Source organism: Drosophila santomea, chromosome 2R (genome assembly GCF_016746245.2).
Source record: "Drosophila santomea strain STO CAGO 1482 chromosome 2R, Prin_Dsan_1.1, whole genome shotgun sequence".
Taxonomy (NCBI): Eukaryota; Metazoa; Arthropoda; class Insecta; order Diptera; family Drosophilidae; genus Drosophila; species Drosophila santomea.
The window spans coordinates 20,899,290-20,916,147 of NC_053017.2; the positions used below are offsets into that span (position 1 = coordinate 20,899,290).

General features: G+C 49.9%; 7 protein-coding genes and 1 long non-coding RNA gene across 13 annotated transcripts; 4 read left to right on the forward strand and 4 right to left on the reverse strand.

Moving 5' to 3' along the window:
* Nucleotides 1–61: 61 nt before the first annotated feature.
* LOC120445671 lies at nucleotides 62–4,429 on the forward strand. 3 transcript variants are annotated; one of them, XM_039626220.2, is made up of 9 exons: nucleotides 64–350; nucleotides 562–625; nucleotides 683–1,737; nucleotides 1,800–1,934; nucleotides 1,995–2,129; nucleotides 2,193–2,254; nucleotides 2,312–2,922; nucleotides 3,037–3,197; nucleotides 3,258–4,429. In XM_039626220.2, the coding sequence occupies exons 2-9, from the start codon at nucleotides 563–565 to the stop codon at nucleotides 3,853–3,855; spliced, it is 2,820 nt and encodes a 939-aa protein (XP_039482154.1). In that variant the 5' UTR covers nucleotides 64–350; nucleotide 562; the 3' UTR covers nucleotides 3,856–4,429. The 3 variants fall into 3 exon arrangements, with proteins under 3 accessions (XP_039482156.1, XP_039482154.1, XP_039482155.1); XM_039626221.2 differs by lacking the exon at nucleotides 64–350 and having other exon boundaries at nucleotides 540–625; XM_039626222.2 differs by lacking the exons at nucleotides 3,037–3,197; nucleotides 3,258–4,429 and having other exon boundaries at nucleotides 62–350; nucleotides 2,193–2,253; nucleotides 2,310–2,511.
* LOC120445673 (protein brown) lies at nucleotides 4,420–7,330 on the reverse strand. Its single transcript, XM_039626224.2, has 8 exons — nucleotides 6,820–7,330; nucleotides 6,482–6,714; nucleotides 5,750–6,342; nucleotides 5,503–5,697; nucleotides 5,330–5,435; nucleotides 5,176–5,277; nucleotides 4,664–5,120; nucleotides 4,420–4,607 (listed from the first exon to the last, which is right to left on the reverse strand). Exons 1-8 carry the CDS (start codon nucleotides 6,980–6,982, stop codon nucleotides 4,420–4,422), a joined length of 2,037 nt encoding a protein of 678 aa, XP_039482158.1. The 5' UTR covers nucleotides 6,983–7,330.
* On the forward strand, nucleotides 7,188–7,696 carry LOC120445683. Its single transcript, XR_005615774.1, has 2 exons — nucleotides 7,188–7,306; nucleotides 7,370–7,696. It is a non-coding gene; the product is annotated as an uncharacterized LOC120445683 (long non-coding RNA).
* Nucleotides 7,330–9,572, reverse strand: LOC120445682 (sodium channel protein Nach). The gene is made up of 6 exons (XM_039626239.1): nucleotides 8,806–9,572; nucleotides 8,653–8,749; nucleotides 8,484–8,587; nucleotides 8,326–8,404; nucleotides 7,690–8,044; nucleotides 7,330–7,616 (listed from the first exon to the last, which is right to left on the reverse strand). Exons 1-6 carry the CDS (start codon nucleotides 9,495–9,497, stop codon nucleotides 7,357–7,359), a joined length of 1,587 nt encoding a protein of 528 aa, XP_039482173.1. The 5' UTR covers nucleotides 9,498–9,572; the 3' UTR covers nucleotides 7,330–7,356.
* On the reverse strand, nucleotides 9,536–10,970 carry LOC120445675 (putative gustatory receptor 59e). Its single transcript, XM_039626230.1, has 3 exons — nucleotides 9,996–10,970; nucleotides 9,786–9,941; nucleotides 9,536–9,730 (listed from the first exon to the last, which is right to left on the reverse strand). Exons 1-3 carry the CDS (start codon nucleotides 10,929–10,931, stop codon nucleotides 9,623–9,625), a joined length of 1,200 nt encoding a protein of 399 aa, XP_039482164.1. The 5' UTR covers nucleotides 10,932–10,970; the 3' UTR covers nucleotides 9,536–9,622.
* LOC120445674 (putative gustatory receptor 59f) lies at nucleotides 10,847–12,570 on the forward strand. Of its 4 annotated transcripts, none has more exons than XM_039626226.2 (5): nucleotides 10,847–10,963; nucleotides 11,038–11,123; nucleotides 11,175–12,084; nucleotides 12,136–12,288; nucleotides 12,339–12,560. In XM_039626226.2, exons 2-5 carry the CDS (start codon nucleotides 11,062–11,064, stop codon nucleotides 12,444–12,446), a joined length of 1,233 nt encoding a protein of 410 aa, XP_039482160.1. In that variant the 5' UTR covers nucleotides 10,847–10,963; nucleotides 11,038–11,061; the 3' UTR covers nucleotides 12,447–12,560. The 4 variants fall into 4 exon arrangements, with proteins under 4 accessions (XP_039482160.1, XP_039482161.1, XP_039482162.1 ...); XM_039626227.2 differs by lacking the exon at nucleotides 10,847–10,963 and having other exon boundaries at nucleotides 10,987–11,123; nucleotides 11,175–11,877; nucleotides 11,965–12,084; nucleotides 12,339–12,570; XM_039626229.2 differs by lacking the exon at nucleotides 10,847–10,963 and having other exon boundaries at nucleotides 11,065–11,123; nucleotides 11,728–11,877; nucleotides 11,965–12,084; nucleotides 12,339–12,553.
* A 17-nt stretch (nucleotides 12,571–12,587) lies between these two features.
* On the forward strand, nucleotides 12,588–13,518 carry LOC120445680 (eukaryotic translation elongation factor 1 epsilon-1). Its single transcript, XM_039626236.1, has 3 exons — nucleotides 12,588–12,747; nucleotides 12,818–13,123; nucleotides 13,202–13,518. Exons 1-3 carry the CDS (start codon nucleotides 12,667–12,669, stop codon nucleotides 13,352–13,354), a joined length of 540 nt encoding a protein of 179 aa, XP_039482170.1. The 5' UTR covers nucleotides 12,588–12,666; the 3' UTR covers nucleotides 13,355–13,518.
* Nucleotides 13,398–16,717, reverse strand: LOC120445676 (serine-threonine kinase receptor-associated protein). Its single transcript, XM_039626231.1, has 3 exons — nucleotides 16,190–16,717; nucleotides 13,898–14,563; nucleotides 13,398–13,836 (listed from the first exon to the last, which is right to left on the reverse strand). Exons 1-3 carry the CDS (start codon nucleotides 16,308–16,310, stop codon nucleotides 13,637–13,639), a joined length of 987 nt encoding a protein of 328 aa, XP_039482165.1. The 5' UTR covers nucleotides 16,311–16,717; the 3' UTR covers nucleotides 13,398–13,636.
* Between the last annotated feature and the right edge of the window lie 141 nt (nucleotides 16,718–16,858).

The window sequence follows — 16,858 nt, forward strand, 5'->3', positions numbered from 1 at the left end:
CTGCTCTCCACTTGACGGCTGCCATTCGATAGCACAGCTATCGCCCATCACTAATGGCATTTCCCAGACGCGTTAGTACCACCGCCAAAAGCAGGCAGATGTTCATGCAGGCGGCGAATTTTAACAGCAGTGTTTAATAGAAAAATTAACTAATTAAAGAGTGTTTTAAGGCGAATGTGAGGATGAACTAAGAACTACAAGCTCGCGGGCACAACTGGATATTTGTGAAAGACGTGCAGCGTGCGACTCGGCCGCGTTAAATGCCCGCAAAAGTGGGACTTCTACGCGCGTTTTTCGCTTGGGTGACTTAAGTTTTCCCCGACCTGGGAAAAGTGCCACATTTCCAAAAGGTAAATGCACTGCCATCAAGATTGATGCGACTCAGATAAGAAAAGCGGCCGCGGCTTTCTCGTGTTTACTTTCACTTACCTCTTCCCCGCAACTCCCGCTTTTCCTTGGGCTCCACGAACTGGAGCAGCCTGTACAAAATGCCGCGTGCCTAAAATAACTTCGGGCTATAGGAAGCTATAACTACAACAAGAAATCTATTTTTATTCAAAGAATGGCCACTATTGGGAACAAAATAAACAACAGCTACGAATCGGAGCCTTCCACAGGAAGCGGGGTAAGATTAAATGCTATCCTTGCGGATGCGAGTTTGCTGAAATTTCGTATTTTACAGTCTTCGCTCAGTGAAAACAATGAGAGCCACATATCTGACGAGGATCACATGAACTTACCGTATCTGATGAAACCGAAAGCACTGAGCAGCCAGCCCATCAAGGAAACCCCAACGCCACCTAATCCGAAGACAGGCAGCCAGGAATCGCAGTTCCTGGGCTTCGGAGACAGTCCGTATGGCCAGGTGAACAAACGTCTGTATGGCTCCCAGCTGCAGAACCTCAAGCTGCCGGAGGTGGAGCCCCCTGCCGTCCGTCGTCCCTCGCCGGGCAAAATTGTCTTTCCCCGGTTTTACGACACCCTCATCGAGGAGAACAGCTGCAATGCCGTGGACATGGCTGTATCAGTGGCTGTGACTTCTACAGCCACTACGACAACGGGCAGCCTCTCCTTCGATGGGAAAATTAAGAGTCTGACCGCAAAGCCGGAAAGTCAGGATAAACCTGGACCCTCCAATGCCAATACACGGCTTTCCAACGTGCTGGAAACCTCGCTGAACACCTCGCAGCAAAAGTTCAACAACGAACGCTCGCCTGATCTCTTTGCCGACAGCGACGAGGACGGTGAAAACGACGAGCAACCGGAAAAGGAGCCGCCCACCAGGCTAGAGGATCTGCCTGAGGTGTTGGAAGAGTCGCAGTGCACCAGCGACGCACGGGCCCGCTGCTCGCTGAATGCGCCCACGGAGTCCAGCTTTGTCGATGAACAGACGATGGACCTTTCGGCCACACAGCTTAACGCCAACGATCCCCGGTCGCATTTCTTGGAGAACTGCAGAAGAGAAAGGGAACTGTATCGCCGGATTCGTCGCTGCCTCCAGGGAGTGCGTCCGCCGCCCTCGGTGACTGCACCCGATGTGGACGTCATCAAAATGGTGCTAAGCATGAAGTCAAGCGTACTGAACTTTCTCTCCAAGGATAGCCCAGCATCTACGCCCACAATCGAGGACAGCGGCATTAGCGAAACAACCTCTCTGTTTCGACCTTCTCACAGTCTTTCGGATGCTCAAAACATGGGCTGGCGGGATGTACTTGGAGTGAGACATCATGGACTGAGGTACGTTATATAAAGCTTTCATTTGTGCCGGCATTATCTGCATTATCCTTGTCCCTCCGTAGCTACAATCTAAACAAGGCTGCCGAACAAAATGAATACCTCAGCATGTCCGTCGTGGACCGCTATGTGGGCGTGGAAACAGCCACGTCCTATGTGAGATCGCCCTCGAGTGCCAAGAAGAGAAACATGCGTATGAAGTGAGTACTGAAGTAGCTAACCGTGTGATTAAATAACTAACTGATCCTAACTCCTTACAGAATGTTAACCCAATCGCCTGGCAATCGCCTAAGTCACCTGGCCAAACGACGTGCCATATTTTCCTCTGCGAATCTAGCCACCAACTCACAGAAGCTCAACAGCTCAATTGGACCACAAATTATGCTAGATAAGAAGTGGGTACCTTTTTAGATTAAAAACTCCAAACACAAACTAATTTATATATTTTTGGCTTACAGAAAAGCTCGAAATAAACGCAAGGCCACGCCCAAACGAAAGACGCCGGGCAGCAAGAAAAAAGGTAAGTGTGTTGATTAGATAAGCAAACGAACTTTTGTTAATGATGCATTTGCACCAGCCCGCAAGACGCCATCATCATCCGCTCGAAAGCGCCTCTACCGCACTGATCTCATCAAGCCAGGACCTTCGAGAGAAACCTCCAAGCGTGCCTTATTCCAAAGTCCGGCCAAAACTCTGCAGCAACAGCAGCTAATGCCCCCCAAACCGATCTTTAAGCCGGAGATTGCAAACCGCGTAGAGCGCTCAAAGCGCGCTCTCTTTTCGCCGGATCACCAAGGCAGCAGTAATCAGCTGGAGTCTCTCCTGAAAAGGAAAAGAAACGTTTGCGATGACGAAGATTCAGCTGATTTGGCTAGTCAGAGCAGCAAGCTCTTCCGGGCCGAGAGCAGTGGACCCAGTGGGTTGACTCCTCGCGCTCTGAAGATCAAGAGTCAGAGTTTCTGCATTGGGGCTGGTTCCTCCACTGCGGGTGTTCAGCTAAAGTTAGCGCAGCAACCCGCTGCTACCACTGGCCAGACGCGGCTCAGTCTTGGTCTGAGCGGCAGCAGTAGCAACCTGGTTAACCCATCCTCTTTTGCAAGCGGTACGCCACTGGCGAGTAAGCTGCACCGAGCGCACTCGGAGATGAGCGCCACGCCGAATAGCAGCATGACTGATAACCAGCGAAAGGTGAGCCCCTATTTATGTATATTTGAAATGAAATTCTTCAAAAGGTATATCTTAAATATGCCCTGGTATATGGTTTGCTATAATCGTCATAACTTATCTCTTTTATTGTCACAGAAACTGCTTTGGGCTGTGTCGCAGGCACTGCAGGAGAAGAAAATTACACCGAAGCATGAGCAATTCCGTCAGCATGCGGCGGATCTTACGCGCATTGTGAAGCGCATCTTCCAGGAATTCTACCTGGGGCATTCATCCAGCAATAGCGAAACCCTGCTAAGGTGAGTAGGGGGTTGAAATTATACTGCTATAAGCATTATTGGAACTTCCACTTTTCGCAGGCTGGCCAAGAAGTTTGCCTTTAGCGTGATTGCGGGAAAGAATGCGGATGACGTTTACCTGCAGGCGCGAAGCCAGGAATGCGAGGCCAAGCGGTTGTCGAGCACCCGCCTCTCAGGCTACATCGGTCCGGAGGAGTTTGCCCAGCGTAAACTGCTTCTATCGCAAACATCGGTCGGAGGATCAGCAGCAGGTTCGGTGCGATCGCTGCACAACATCTTTGGCAGCGAGAACTCCATCGATTCCTTCGGTCTGAGTCAAATGAGCCTGCCTACAAATGCGGACACGCAATCGAGTATAGTGGATCGCATCTCGGAGGATCTCTTCTGCAAGGAACGACAGCCCATCCGTCCCAATCCTTCGCTGCAGAACAGCTCATCGAAGAGCAACCTAGGCGGACTGGCGCTGCGCGAGAACATGGACTGCGAGTCTCGCAGGTCGGCGCAAAAGAACTTCACCGGCAAGGACCAGCAGAACATCAGTCCCTACTTTGGCGGCGGAGGAAGTAACAGCTCGGCGCGAAAGTTCCAAATGCCACCCGTAGGTAACAGCAACAACTCTGGAGGCAAGGCCAAGAGACAGATTTCCTTTGACTGCTAGAAAAATAGGGTTCAAAGAATTATTGTTGAAAAGGTAATGCTTACATTGGCAAAGAACAGGAGTCGGTGATGGAGCAGCCAGACGTATCCATGCGTTTTAGCCATTTTAAGCAGAAATATTACTTCGTTTTTGTTTCCATTATTTTTTGGTTGTTTTAGCTTAATTTATTCAACTGTCAGGTCTCTTGAAAAACAAACACTTTATATTTAATGACAGACAACCGTATAATTAGGTATAAGTAAAATAATCTGATATAGATCTTATAGATCGCCTCTTAGACTCGCAAGACTCCCAGACTTTTCCTTGAGCTCAAATTTAGTTAAAATTCAAGTTAAATTTTTTTTAGTAACAGCATATATGATCTATATGGGATTTATTTTATGCGACTCAAGTTTGATGAATGCAATATTTTCCACTGAAGTTTAGATGTATTTAGAACAGTTTGTGCTTAAAAATTACAAATTTTACTTAACTAACTGCACGTGTACTCAATGCAACTGAAATTAAGCTGAAACAAGTTCTGTAACAGTGTAAACTGAAATTAGTATAATAAAAGCGCCGCACTCAATAGTAACCACTGCGATGAATGTATCGCCTCACCAACCCAAAGGACACGATGTGGAATATAACCGCCACTACAATCAGACTGAAGCAATCCAGCCAGTAGGTGTAGTCGGCGGTGCGATAAGATCCCTGTTCAAGGACCTCTACTCCGGTCTTGACGCACGGGTGATCCTCGTTGACGGGGCAGTCTGGAAATGATATTTGATAACTATGCGTCCTAATTATGTACTGAGTTTCAGCCCACCGATATTATCAATGTCGATCCAGAACTTGTACATCAGTGCCTCGTTGGAGTAGAAGAATAACGAAAGATACTTCAAGCCAGGCACTGTGTCCACGTTCATGTAGGTGCCTCCGAAAATCAGAAAGATCAGATCGAAGGGCGCCGCACACTCGGAGGCCATCTTATCCGACTCAAAGAGGCTGGAGAGGAATACCCCGTAGCCGACAGCTGCCACCGCGGACAAGCTCATCAGAAAGCCCATGCTGAGGTACAGCAGGAAGCCACGCGTGTAATATATGGAGGCGTATATCACCGACAGGAAGACGTATCCCTTGAAGAAGGCCACGGGCACGAAGGAGAGCACCAGAGCCACGTAGTAGGCGGACAAGCTGTAGGTGCCCTCGCCCACCTCCCTTCGGATGATGGGCAGGGCGGCGGGAAATATATAGGTCACGCCATAGCTGAACGTGAAGATCATCTAGAGAGGTTATGCTGCATTAGTTACCAATGAGAGAAAGAGGAGAGACACCCACCTCGTTGCTGAGCATGAAAATGGATCCACCTACGTCCTGTACTGTCCGCTGGGTGAGTCCTCCGATCCCGGAGTACATGAGGGATAGTGTTACAGCGGTGATCTGCAGTTGGAGATTAGAAAACATTACTTTGGCATAGCCGGTAAGCACTTACCATGAAGAAGCCAAAGGCGATGAGCCCGCTCTTGATATTCCGCACATCCTCGGTCATGAAGCGCACCATCAGGAGGTACACCTGATACACCCAGCGGATTTTCTTGCTGAAATATAAGACATGTTTTGGAGTGTCAGAAACATATTCCCCACTTGAATCCAGCTAGAAGTTACAAGTTCTGCACGTGCTTCAGGTAATCCCCACTATAACTGCGAGCTAGCAGCCAGCTCCCGCTGTAAAGTCCATCCGTCTCGTGCTCGTACTTCGCCCGAAGCACTGCGCCGGCATTCTCCTTGCCATCCTTGTCCGCCAGGGTCTTCAGGTAGAAGTCCGCGGGATTGCAGTTCAGCGGGAGCTCGTAGCCCAGGCTAAGATGTTCAGGATATAGCAAGGAATCTCGGAAGAAAGGAGCCCACTCACTCTGTGAAGAACTTGGCCGCCTGCTCGGTGCGTCCCTGGTAGACAATCCTGCCGCCATCCATCAGGATGATGTGGGTGAAGAGCTCGAAGATGTCCGACGTCGGCTGATGGATGGAGCAGATGGCCGCCTTCTTGTGGGTTCCATTCGGACTGTTGCTCAGGACTCCCAGTGCTGGAAGATCCCGCATCGCCTGCAGCAGGCTCTCGTGCGATTCGGCCACCACCTCCATCTCGATGGACTTGCTGCCACTGCCACTGGCACTGCTCTCGCCACTCGGGGTCTCGAACGAGTCCTCGCCGTAGACCTGGTTCAAGGAGTGCTTCGCAATCCGCCTCCTTGTGCACAAGTGCCTCAATGTTTTGATCACCGAGTAGGCGCTGAAGCTGTCCAATCCCGTGGTGGGCTCATCGCAGAACAGGAATATGGGATCGGTGATCAGCTCCTCGGCCAAACTGAGTCGCTTTCGTTCTCCGCCCGACAGCTGCTGGATGCGGGTGTGGGCGGAGTCTCGCAGGCCCACTGCCAGGAGCAGGTCCGCCACCCTCTGGCGCTTCTCCGCCTTCGTGGTGCGCCGGTGCATCTTGAAATGGGACTGGGAAGGACGTGTGAAGGTATGGAAAGTCATTAGGTAAACTAAACTAAAAGATTACTTAATAAATGATGTAGCAACATTTATTTATAAATTAAAAGGTTCTTTTAGTAAGGATCATTAAGGATAAGGAAGGACCCACCATAAAGTATAGATGCTCGTAGGCCGTAAACGTCTTCACGTTGATCTCGAACTGTGGCAGAAAGCTGGAGATGCGCGTCATCTGATGCCGCTCCATGGCCATGCCGTTCAAAACCACATCCCCGGTCAGGTTACCACGCAGCCGTTGCGAAATCGCCGCCAGCAACGTGGTCTTACCCGCTCCGGATCCGCCCAGTATGGCGATGAGGTCGCCGGTCTTCATGTGCCCGCTGGCTGCAAACCAAATCGAACCGGGCCAGACCGCAAATCAGTCCCATTCCCATAGACATATTCACATTCACATCCACATCCATATCCACATCCGGAGCATTGACTCACCGTCTTGGAGGATCCGCAGCTCCCGCTTCTTGCGGCACTCGTTCCAGAAGCTGTAGTTGCTCTGCTCCTGGGCGGGCACATAGTAGTTCAGCTGCTTCCACTCGAGGCACAGCGATGCACCGCCCTGTCCCTGGCCCGACGACGAGCCGCCGGATTCCTGCATGGTTCAAGCTAGGTTCGACGGGTTCAGTCACCTCTCCGACGAACTCTTATAATTCTGGCTACTCGATGTACCGCCTTATCGCCTCCGGAGCAGGCTTATCTTATCTGAGGGTCCGCCGCTTACAATGTATTTGCATATCTGCTTGGGATCTTTGGGAGGAAACCTTAAATCTGTCTGGGCAAACGAAATCGCGGTCAGACGCAGTCGACTGTTCGCGTGAAAGACTGAGCGGCAACTGGGCATCGCCGATGCCGGCGACATGGTTTTCTACCCCCAACGGATCCATCAGCCACCGCCATCCCCGCTCCAGCCCATCCCAGCCCAGTAACATTAAACTTTTGACCGCATTTGGGTTGCCAGCTAATTGTCGCTTATCAATTCACGTAGTCAAACGGCGGCAGTTCAGCGGTGTCGGCCAAAGAGAGGCGCTCGTTGAAGTCATGCAGTCGGGCATGGTGGTGGTTGGCCTCCGGTTTGTGGTCGTCTCTTCGCCAGCAGCGCCGCAGTCGACCAAACACCAGGCGGAGCACCGTGAAGATGTCGATTAGCAAGTTCTGGACGAGCACATGGACCATCTCCACCAGACCCATCACACTGACGCCCACGAAGAGGGCCAGTACACCTCCAAAGGATACTGTACAGCATATACGAGATACAATTACATATATGTATGACAGCTTATAAATAAAAGTTCGAAAGGCACTTACCCACTAAGTCCTCGAAACTGTAGACCACATCCCGTCGCATGCGCACCTTCGGAGGAATCAGATCCCAGCGGAAGCTGGAGGTGGCAGTCTCGCTGCTGGCCACCTCCTCGTTGTTCTTGACGCCCCAGGAGCTCTTCTTGACCGTCTGCATGGTGTACTCGATCTCGGTGCAGGTGGAGGGGCACTTGCAGATGTGCAGTGCCCAGATGGGCCACTTGAAGTCCAGCAGGCACTCGAATCCGGCGGGATTGCAACTGGGTCCATCCACGTACGGGTAGAAGAAGGGCACGCAGTTGCACATCTCGAGGGCCATCACCGCGCGGCATCTGGCCAGGCACAGGGACTTGCTGTAGATCTACATAGTCAAACGGAAGTAGATAAATAAATGGCTAAAAAGTCATTTTAATAGGTGTGATGTTGTGAAGTAGAAACGTAGCACGTGCTTAGATAATAGCACATTCCTTTGGCGAATCCAAGTCAGGATTCCCTGCATCCCCTGCTATGAAATACGAGTTCCTTGCACTGATATGGCTTATCAGGTGCTGTTTCATTTGACTTGGGAAATTTGTTTATTTGCCGAACCGAAACGCAGGGCATCCACCAGATAAGCTGTGTATATGGGCATATATGATGTACCTTCAGGTTGGATGTCTCCTCGTTGTTGAACACACACTTGCGCTGGGCGACGCTCAGTTGGCGTAAGTTCTTTGATGCTCTGGAGATGGGGAAGCATATAAATTAATCTCTCTGTCTGGATGATGGTGTAATGTAATCAGGGGGTCTGGTCTACTTACACCGTTTCCAGCACCTTGAACGAGGCGGTTATCTCGTCGGATTTGTGGAGGGCCACAATGTTCGCCTCTGTGGCCGAAACCTCAAATGGCGAATGGACGTCCAGCTGAAAGGTTGATTTCATAATTCAATAGCGACTCTACTCAATGGAGGCCACTGTGCATCACCCACCACGCCCGTGCTCTCATACAAATCCATCCGGATGTAGCACTGCTGTTTTCCATACTGGCAGGACAGGGGCTGTGGCATCAACTCATAGGCAACTGGTCTGAAACGGAGGATGACAGGATCACCTAGACGCAAACCCATTCCCTTAGCACTCACTGGCCACTCAGCACCGTGGACATGGGTGAGTTGATGGCGTAGCAGGCTCCACGCTCCGTCATTACCCTCTGGACATGGACCTGGAAGCCGGAGTCGAAGCTGCTGATGACCTGCTCAAAGGGTCTGTCCACCCGCTGGATCATCTCGTACAGGTCGATCTGGTCGAAGCGCTCGTCCTCCGCGAACTTGGCCAACTCGGCGTAGTTGCCCGCGGTGGCGTTCACCACGGCGTACAGGAAGTCCATGAAGTAGAAGTAGTCCTCGTCAATGATGGACACATTCCACACCTCCTGAATGTACTCATTGGCCTTGAATGAATCGATGTGGTCGTAGTAGCACAGGGTGACTGCTGGCAGGGATCCGTTCCAGCCGCGATAGTCTCGGTCCACGGAGATCACGGTGGGTGAGCTGAAGTAGCGCTCCAACTGGAGGCGACTGAGCACCAGGGCGGCGATCACACTGCTTATGACCACCGCCAGCCAAAAGAGCCTCTCCAGCAGATGGATACTCCGGTTGACGCACAAGCTCACCGCCAGGAGACCAGTTTCGGCTCCTGCCTGGCCCACGACATCCCTCAACCGGTCGAAGTACCTGGCGCAACCAGTCAAGACCAACCTGAGGAGCGCCAAGAGTCCTCGAAGGATCCTGGCAGTGACTCCTCTGATCCAAAGCCACAGTCGTTCGTTCGACATTTCTTTACCCAATGAAAAACATAGTTAGTTGTCCACTGCTTATATTCAGATGCCTTATATGTTAGACCTCCATTAGTGCTATATTTATTTGTTTGATTTTGAAGCGATTTTAAGGACAAAGGACCTCAAACGTAAACCCAATTGGATCTGTTTAGGGCGACACCCATTAGCGATTTATTGCCCAGGCCGATTTGTATGAGGAAAATGACAATGGCCATCAGAACGCCGATAAACTGTCGATGGACAAAGGATACAAACGGGTTAATTGGACGACTGCCACCCACTTACCCCGCCCAAAGAGCGAGTGTCCAGCGTGACGATTCCACAGGCTTCCAGGGGTTGGTCAATACTCCTCTGGAGCTGGAGCAAAAAGCGATTAATGGTCCTTTCCAGACGGGCGCTACACACCTCCAACTCGTTCAACACGTGGCAGAGGTTACACTTCTGGGTGTGGAGTGTTAAAATCCGGTTGGATTATATTTAGATATTGATGATTACCTGTTCCAGGATCTGCTCGTTGACCGCCAGGATGAACCAGATACGTCCGCCATGCATGGCCAGCCAGAGCAGGCGATATACCAGCAACACGGTCTCCTCCCAGAGAGGAGTCTCAAAGAAGTTAAAGATCAAGTAGAACTCTACACAAATGCTGATCAAGGAATTGACTAGGTTTAGTACCAGAAAGGGGCCAAATCTCGATAGATACTTGTTGTGGACAAGCTCAATAAGATTGCAGGCGAATCCCATCTCTTCAATCATCAATGCGGATCCTCCACCCGCGTCTACTAGAGCTGCAAAAGCGGACTCGTATCGGGCATCCAACTTGGTCGTACCCTGCGGTGGTCTCTGCTGCAACTTTAGCACCTTTAGACACATCCGCATCTGGTCCAGCACAAGCCACAGGAAGTGGACGGGAAGGGCGTATTGGAGTACACCCAGACTCAGCATTATGGCAGGTAGGTTGTAGACACTATTGCTGCTCCAAGTGGTCGAGAAGTGAAATTTATAGTTCACCACGTCCACCAGAACACACAAGCCATGAAAGACTGTAGTGGTCACCATTAAATGAAGAGTTCTCTGACCTTGTCGCTTATAGACCAGACGCTTAGCTTTTCCTTTGAGTCCTGAGATTATGCAATCAATCTGGAACTCCACTCCATGAGCAAGAGGACGATTTAATATGGCATAGTAAACCAGAATGGCAATGGTGGTCATGTTTCCCGGAAACTCCATCAAGTAGAGGAGTTTTTCAATCGTGGGTATCTCCGTTGTAAACTCTAGGCACTTGACAATGCTGCCAGCCCAGATGTACAGAAGCAGGAACAGGCTCCAGAGGGAGTGGATCCAGCGGAGAACGCCCCTTTTCCCACTTGGATACACGCCAAAGAACCGATTGATGGTCAGCAGGAGATTCTCCCAGTACGAACTGTCCATCCTGAGCACGCTTTAATTAATGATTAAAAGTGGTAAACGACGCATACTTCTAATTGATGTGATTGATGATTAGACTGGAGCAACTGACAGGCCTAAATGATTTCAGGAACTTAAATCCTAAGTAGTCAACATGCGGAGCTCAGAGAAACCACCAACGCCAGGCGCTAAACTTAGGGTTTTTCCAAGAGAAGGGTGAGTAGACACCATCTAAAGATAGATAAATCTACAGTTCCTGGTTTGCAGACCATCTTTCTCCAATCCACAATATGCTGAAAGATACAAAGAGCTACATAGGGCCGTATTCTGGTTACTACTCATTGCCGTTTTGGCAAATACCGCTCCCATAACCATTCTACCGGGCTGCCCATACAGAATCTACCGGTTGGTCCATTTGAGTTGGATGATTCTGTGGTATGGATTGTTCGTCTTGGGCTCCTACTGGGAATTCGTGCTCATCACCACACAGAGGGTATCCTTGGACCGCTACCTAAATGCCACTGAGTCCGCCATCTATGTGGTTCACATATTTTCCATTATGCTCCTCACTTGGCAGTGTAGGAACTGGGCTCCTAAGGTGATGAGGAATATCGTAAGATCCGATATAGATAGAGCTTACAACATAGACTCCAACAGGACGAAGAGATTCATTAGGCTGCATATGTTTTTGGTGGGGATTTTCACCTGTCTAGCGATTTTCTTTAATATCTGGACCCAGAAATGCCTTGTATACAGATCGATCTTGAGCATCAACAGCTATGTGATGCCCAATATCATAAGCAGCATATCCTTTATCCAGTACTACCTCCTCCTCCAAGGGATCGCATGGCGTCAAAGGAAACTAACTGAAAGCCTGGAGCGGGAGCTATTTCATTTGCACAGCCCTCGAATATCGGAGGTCCAAAAAATCCGGAAGCATCATGCAGATCTTATTGATTTCACCAAAGTGGTAAACCGGACGTTTCAGTACTCCATCTTACTGCTCTTCGTGTGCTGTTTCCTGAACTTTAACCTCGTCCTGTTCCTCGTCTATCAGGGCATCGAGAATCCATCGATGGCCGACTTGGCCAAGTGGTTAAGTATGCTCCTCTGGCTGGCCCTGCACGTGGGAAAGGTATGCTGCATACTGTACTTCAATCAGACTATTCAGGATGAGGTGGGATAACCCAAAATAAGTTCAGACCTTTACTAATATGTATATCTTTAGCATTTCAGGTGCTTGACTGCTTTGAGTAGAGTGTCGTGTACCAGAAATGATCTTCAAGATGCCATTACCCATTACATTATCCAAATGAGAACGAATGTGCGGCAGCATTTGGTATGTGGGGTCATAAATCTGGACCTCAAATTTTTAACCTCTGTAAGTGTGCTCTACAGCTTTATTGCAAATAATTTAATTGCCATATTTAGTTGCTGGTGGCCTCTGCTGACTTCTTCATCTTCCTGCTGCAATATGATGTCACCTATGAGGCCTTGTCCAAGTCGGTTCAGGGGAATGTCACTAGAAATCAGTCCTAATATCTAAATATAAAACAATGTACTTTAAACGAACAGAATCGCGTAATATACAAAAGTATTTTACTTAAGTTTCTTTTAAAATTGGCGCCTCTGTCGCCGATAATCGATAGCATATACTTATCGATATTTGCCTGGCGATTGGTGCAACTCTGCCAATCTGAAGTATTATCGTATCTTGCAATTTTGCACGCCAAATATAATAACTTTAATTTCGCTGACCATGTGCGACGTTGCAACAGTGCAGAAGATAGCCAATTGCCTGGGCGTCAATCCCGGCAAGGTGCATCTCAACGAGGAGCAGGTATACCCAACGCTGACCCTGAAAATCGAAAGATTCTCACCGCCCCACCAATTTATTTTCTGTTGTGAAGGTCGTAACGCGCACGAGTGGCCAAAAGAAGAGCGTGGCCGGATTCGCCACGATCCTGGAGAGCCTGGCCAGCGAATCCAAGTCGGAGACCGCCCAGAACAGCAAGGCGTCGCGGGAAGTGGAGGCCCAGGTGTACCAGTGGATCGAGTTCTCCGTGCTCTACGTGGCGCCCGGTTCCAAGGACAAATACGTGTCCAAGCAGCTTCTCGCGGACTTCAACAAACTGTTCGCCAGCAAATCCTACCTGGTGGGCCACTTCATCACGTTGGCCGACCTGGCCGTCTACTATGCCATCTACGATCTTGTGGTGAGCATTGGATCAGTTACCTAGTTTTAGTTTCTATACCATTTAGGAATGCTCTGAAATCTATTTGAACCCTTTCAGAAATCCCTCTCGCCGGTGGACAAGGAGGCCTATTTGAATCTCTCCCGCTGGTTCGATCACCTCCAGAACCGCGCGGATGTGCACCAGGGCGAACCACTGCTGAACTTCACCACCATCTACCTGCACGGCTGGGCCACAGGCACCCACATCTAAGCCACGGGAGGAACCTTTGCATCCACTCACATCCAGTCACAAATGCGACACTTAAGTTATTTATTTCTATTGCATTTCACAATGTAGTTTTGTGTGTGATTATCATTTAATGCCAATGAGAGAGTTCAGCGTTGGAATATGAAGAATCGTTATTGTAGCCCACACTACGAGTTGTTCTTGTTCTGATAATCGGATCTCAGCCGTAGCTCCAAATCACGTGCCCTTCCGTTGCGTCGCCGGTGCAGCGTGGGCTGTGTAGCAGCGACTCCTGCTGCGCCAACATCAGTTCGCCTGCACCTCGCGCGGCGAGCTGATGGAATTGCCCAGGTCCGTGGGCTCCGTGCACTTCCACAAGCCGTAGGTCTTGCCCACGGTGGTCTGCCACAGCCGAAGAGTGCCGTCTTCGGAGCCGCTGGCATAGAGCTCGCCATCCGGGCTGAACTTCACGCTGTGCACGGGTCCGAAATGGCCCTTGAAAGATTCTGTAGGCGAAAAGTGTTTTAGGATTAAAGAATATTCACGAGAGGAGGTACTGGCTCTTACCAATTTCGTTTCCGGTGATGTAATCGAATTTGTACATCTTAAAGTCCTCGCCGCCACAAACAAATACATGTTTATCCGGATGCAAACTGGCCGACGCCACGTTCGTCGGCACTTTCACCTCCTTCAGCTTCTTCAGCGTGTCGATCTCCCAGAAGCTAATCGAGGAGCCGTGCGATATGGTCAGGATGTGATTGTCGCTGGAGATCTCCAGGCTGTTCGGATTGCTGTTGAACTGCAGGCGCTGCACCTCGATGCCCGTCATGCGGTCCCAGAGGCGCACCGTCTTGTCCTCGGCCGCCGAGATGATGCACTTGTCGCCGCGGCAGAAGAGCGCCCGCTTGATGGACCCCGTGTGTCCGGCGTACTCCTCCGGCTGTGCCTCGGGCTGCTCCAGGTTAAAGACCCGCACCAGCTTCTCGTTGCTACCAGTCACTATGTTCTCGGAATCCCTGTCGAAGGCCACGCTCTTCACGATGTGCTTGTGCTGGAAGCTGTGTATCTCGGCCCCGCTCACCGCATTCCACACCTTGCCGGTGAAGTCGGCCGCTCCGGAGGCGGCCAAAGTGGCGTTCCGGTTGAGGGTGGCGTTCCACACGGCGCCCTTGTGTCCCTCGAAGGTGCCCACCCAGTCGCCGGTGTCGCCGTGCCGCAGCATCGGGCTGCCATCTGCAAGATTCACAATTCACGATTCTCGGTCAGTTGCATTCGCTTTCGCCCGCCGGCGAGCGTGCGTGCATAAATTAGCGGACGCGGACGGAAGCCACCTTGACTCAATGCCTGCCGCCAAGGCCAACGACCTGGCTGCCTGCCGCTCGCAATCATGCAAGCGAGCTCCCAAGTTCACGTCACTGGCACTGACACTGCACTGCTCCGCTCGGCGGGATCGGGATCGGGATGCAGGGTGCTGCAGTGCAGGGACGCGGCTTGTTAGTTCGATCGAAGCTACATTTCATTTCGCAGTATGAATGGTTATCAATGCATTCTATTTGTGTGATCAACAATCCCCTAACTCTCGCCATTTGAAGGACTTCTACTAGTGTTTGCCAGCTTTGTTTAGAAACTCTAAGCGACTAGTTCTAGTTGAACTTTGCAGAGAAAGGTTTACTGTTTATCTCGCTGATGGAAACAAGCGCATTTAACAAAAATAAAGTGCATTATGTAATTCCCCATTCTAATTTATACAATTACTGTGGCCTTAAACTTGAAATGATTCATCAGAGTGAATTAACCACACATTAAATACTGTATCCGAATAAATTGCGAATACATTTCAGCGGATCTCCTGGGTAGCAGCTTTACTCTACAGCGCTGCAGGAAAGTGTATCCACTGACCAGAATCTTCCAGGCGAATCTTTCCGCTCCCGACAGCCAAACGGCAGCTGCATATACGCAGCATATAAATATAGAAGTTCCAAGGTGTTTCCTGAATACATTTACCGAGCGAACCGAAAGCACACAACGAGCAGTTTCGAAAAGTTGCTAAACAAGGGAAGCGAGTACGTTAAAAGGCGATAACGAAGTCAACTTGAACTTGCAGTGGGAACGAGCGCTCTTTCCGCATAAAAGCAACATTTTGCGAAAGCCAGGAATGCAAAGTGCTTGTAAAATAACAAAAAAAAAAAACAAAAACAAGCAATAGCTAACAAATTGCAACTGCAATGGCAATTGCAATCGCATCGACTGGCTGACACCTCAAGGCAAAGAACACGAATGTAGCATGCGAATTGTAGCATGCGAGTGGCGGCAAAAGGGTTTTCGCACTCTCAGAAAACAGGTTTCGCTCGCAATAAGTGACTTTGCATTTGGGTCAAGGTTTCCCACAGGCTAGACATGATGCTACATCGTGTTTGCCCGCCTGTGCTATATATGATTCGCCGATCTGATGCAGCACCTTTTCTACTAATCCATTAATCCATTAAAGAATACGGACAACATAACTTGTTTTTCGGCATAACGATTACGCTGGCCTTCTGTATCAAGCATTATTTGCCTTTCCTACAAAACTCTATTAAACATTGAACTAATCAGCAATAGTAACGCCTTGCTTTTTATCAGGAAATAGTAAACTATTGCTAAATCGAAACACTAGTTTTATTCATGTCCTGTGGAATCAGCAGCAGGAAACGTTTGCATTTTAAGAAAAGGTCCTAGTTGATGCTAGTGATGCATTTGCACTTTCAACCCAATTGGATAGATATGACAACCACTGTGCGACGACGGAAAGCGGTCTATATATAGCGCGCAAGGACGGCAAATCGCATGCGACTTGCTGGCCAATCCCACGGACTTTACCTTTGCAGGCCGAGATGAGAAAGTAGCCGGCGTCGCAGATGTCGCTGAAGTCCAGGTGGACCACGGGTCGCGTGTGGCCACTGCAGGTCAGCGGGATTTGTCGCAAGTTGTTGGCAGCCATGCTGGTGGTGGTGGTGCTGGTGAGGTGACTGTGTGGGTGTGTGGTCCGTAATACTTGTGGGTTTCTTTGAGTGTAGCGACCGTTATGTCTGCCGAGCGCCTGGCGAACTGTTCACTTAATAAATAGCTGGCGTTTTTAAGGGCTACTTTGTACTTGGATTGGTGGCTTCTCCTGGCTAATTGCTCTTCACTGCCCGTACGATAATGATTTTCCCGTTCGTTGCTTAAGTTCGAGGTGCTGCTGTGGCCGTGTGTTTTGCGGACTTGCAGCGGTGTGCAGTGTATTTACAATCTGATGCGTTCAATTTTATAAACAAGAGGGGAAAATAATTACGCGACACGTTGTTGTTGTGGATGGACGATTGGTAGCCGACTCCAGCCTCGATAGCCCGTACACACAGTACCTATCGGGGGCGGTGGGTGCGTGAAGCGATAGCTTCTCGCGGTGGCCGATTAGCTAGAGCTGTGTCACGGCGGGAGAGGAATGCCAAGGTATAACTAAAAATTGCGGAGTTCTCATTTGGTGTTTAATTGCTTTATTTCCTGTTA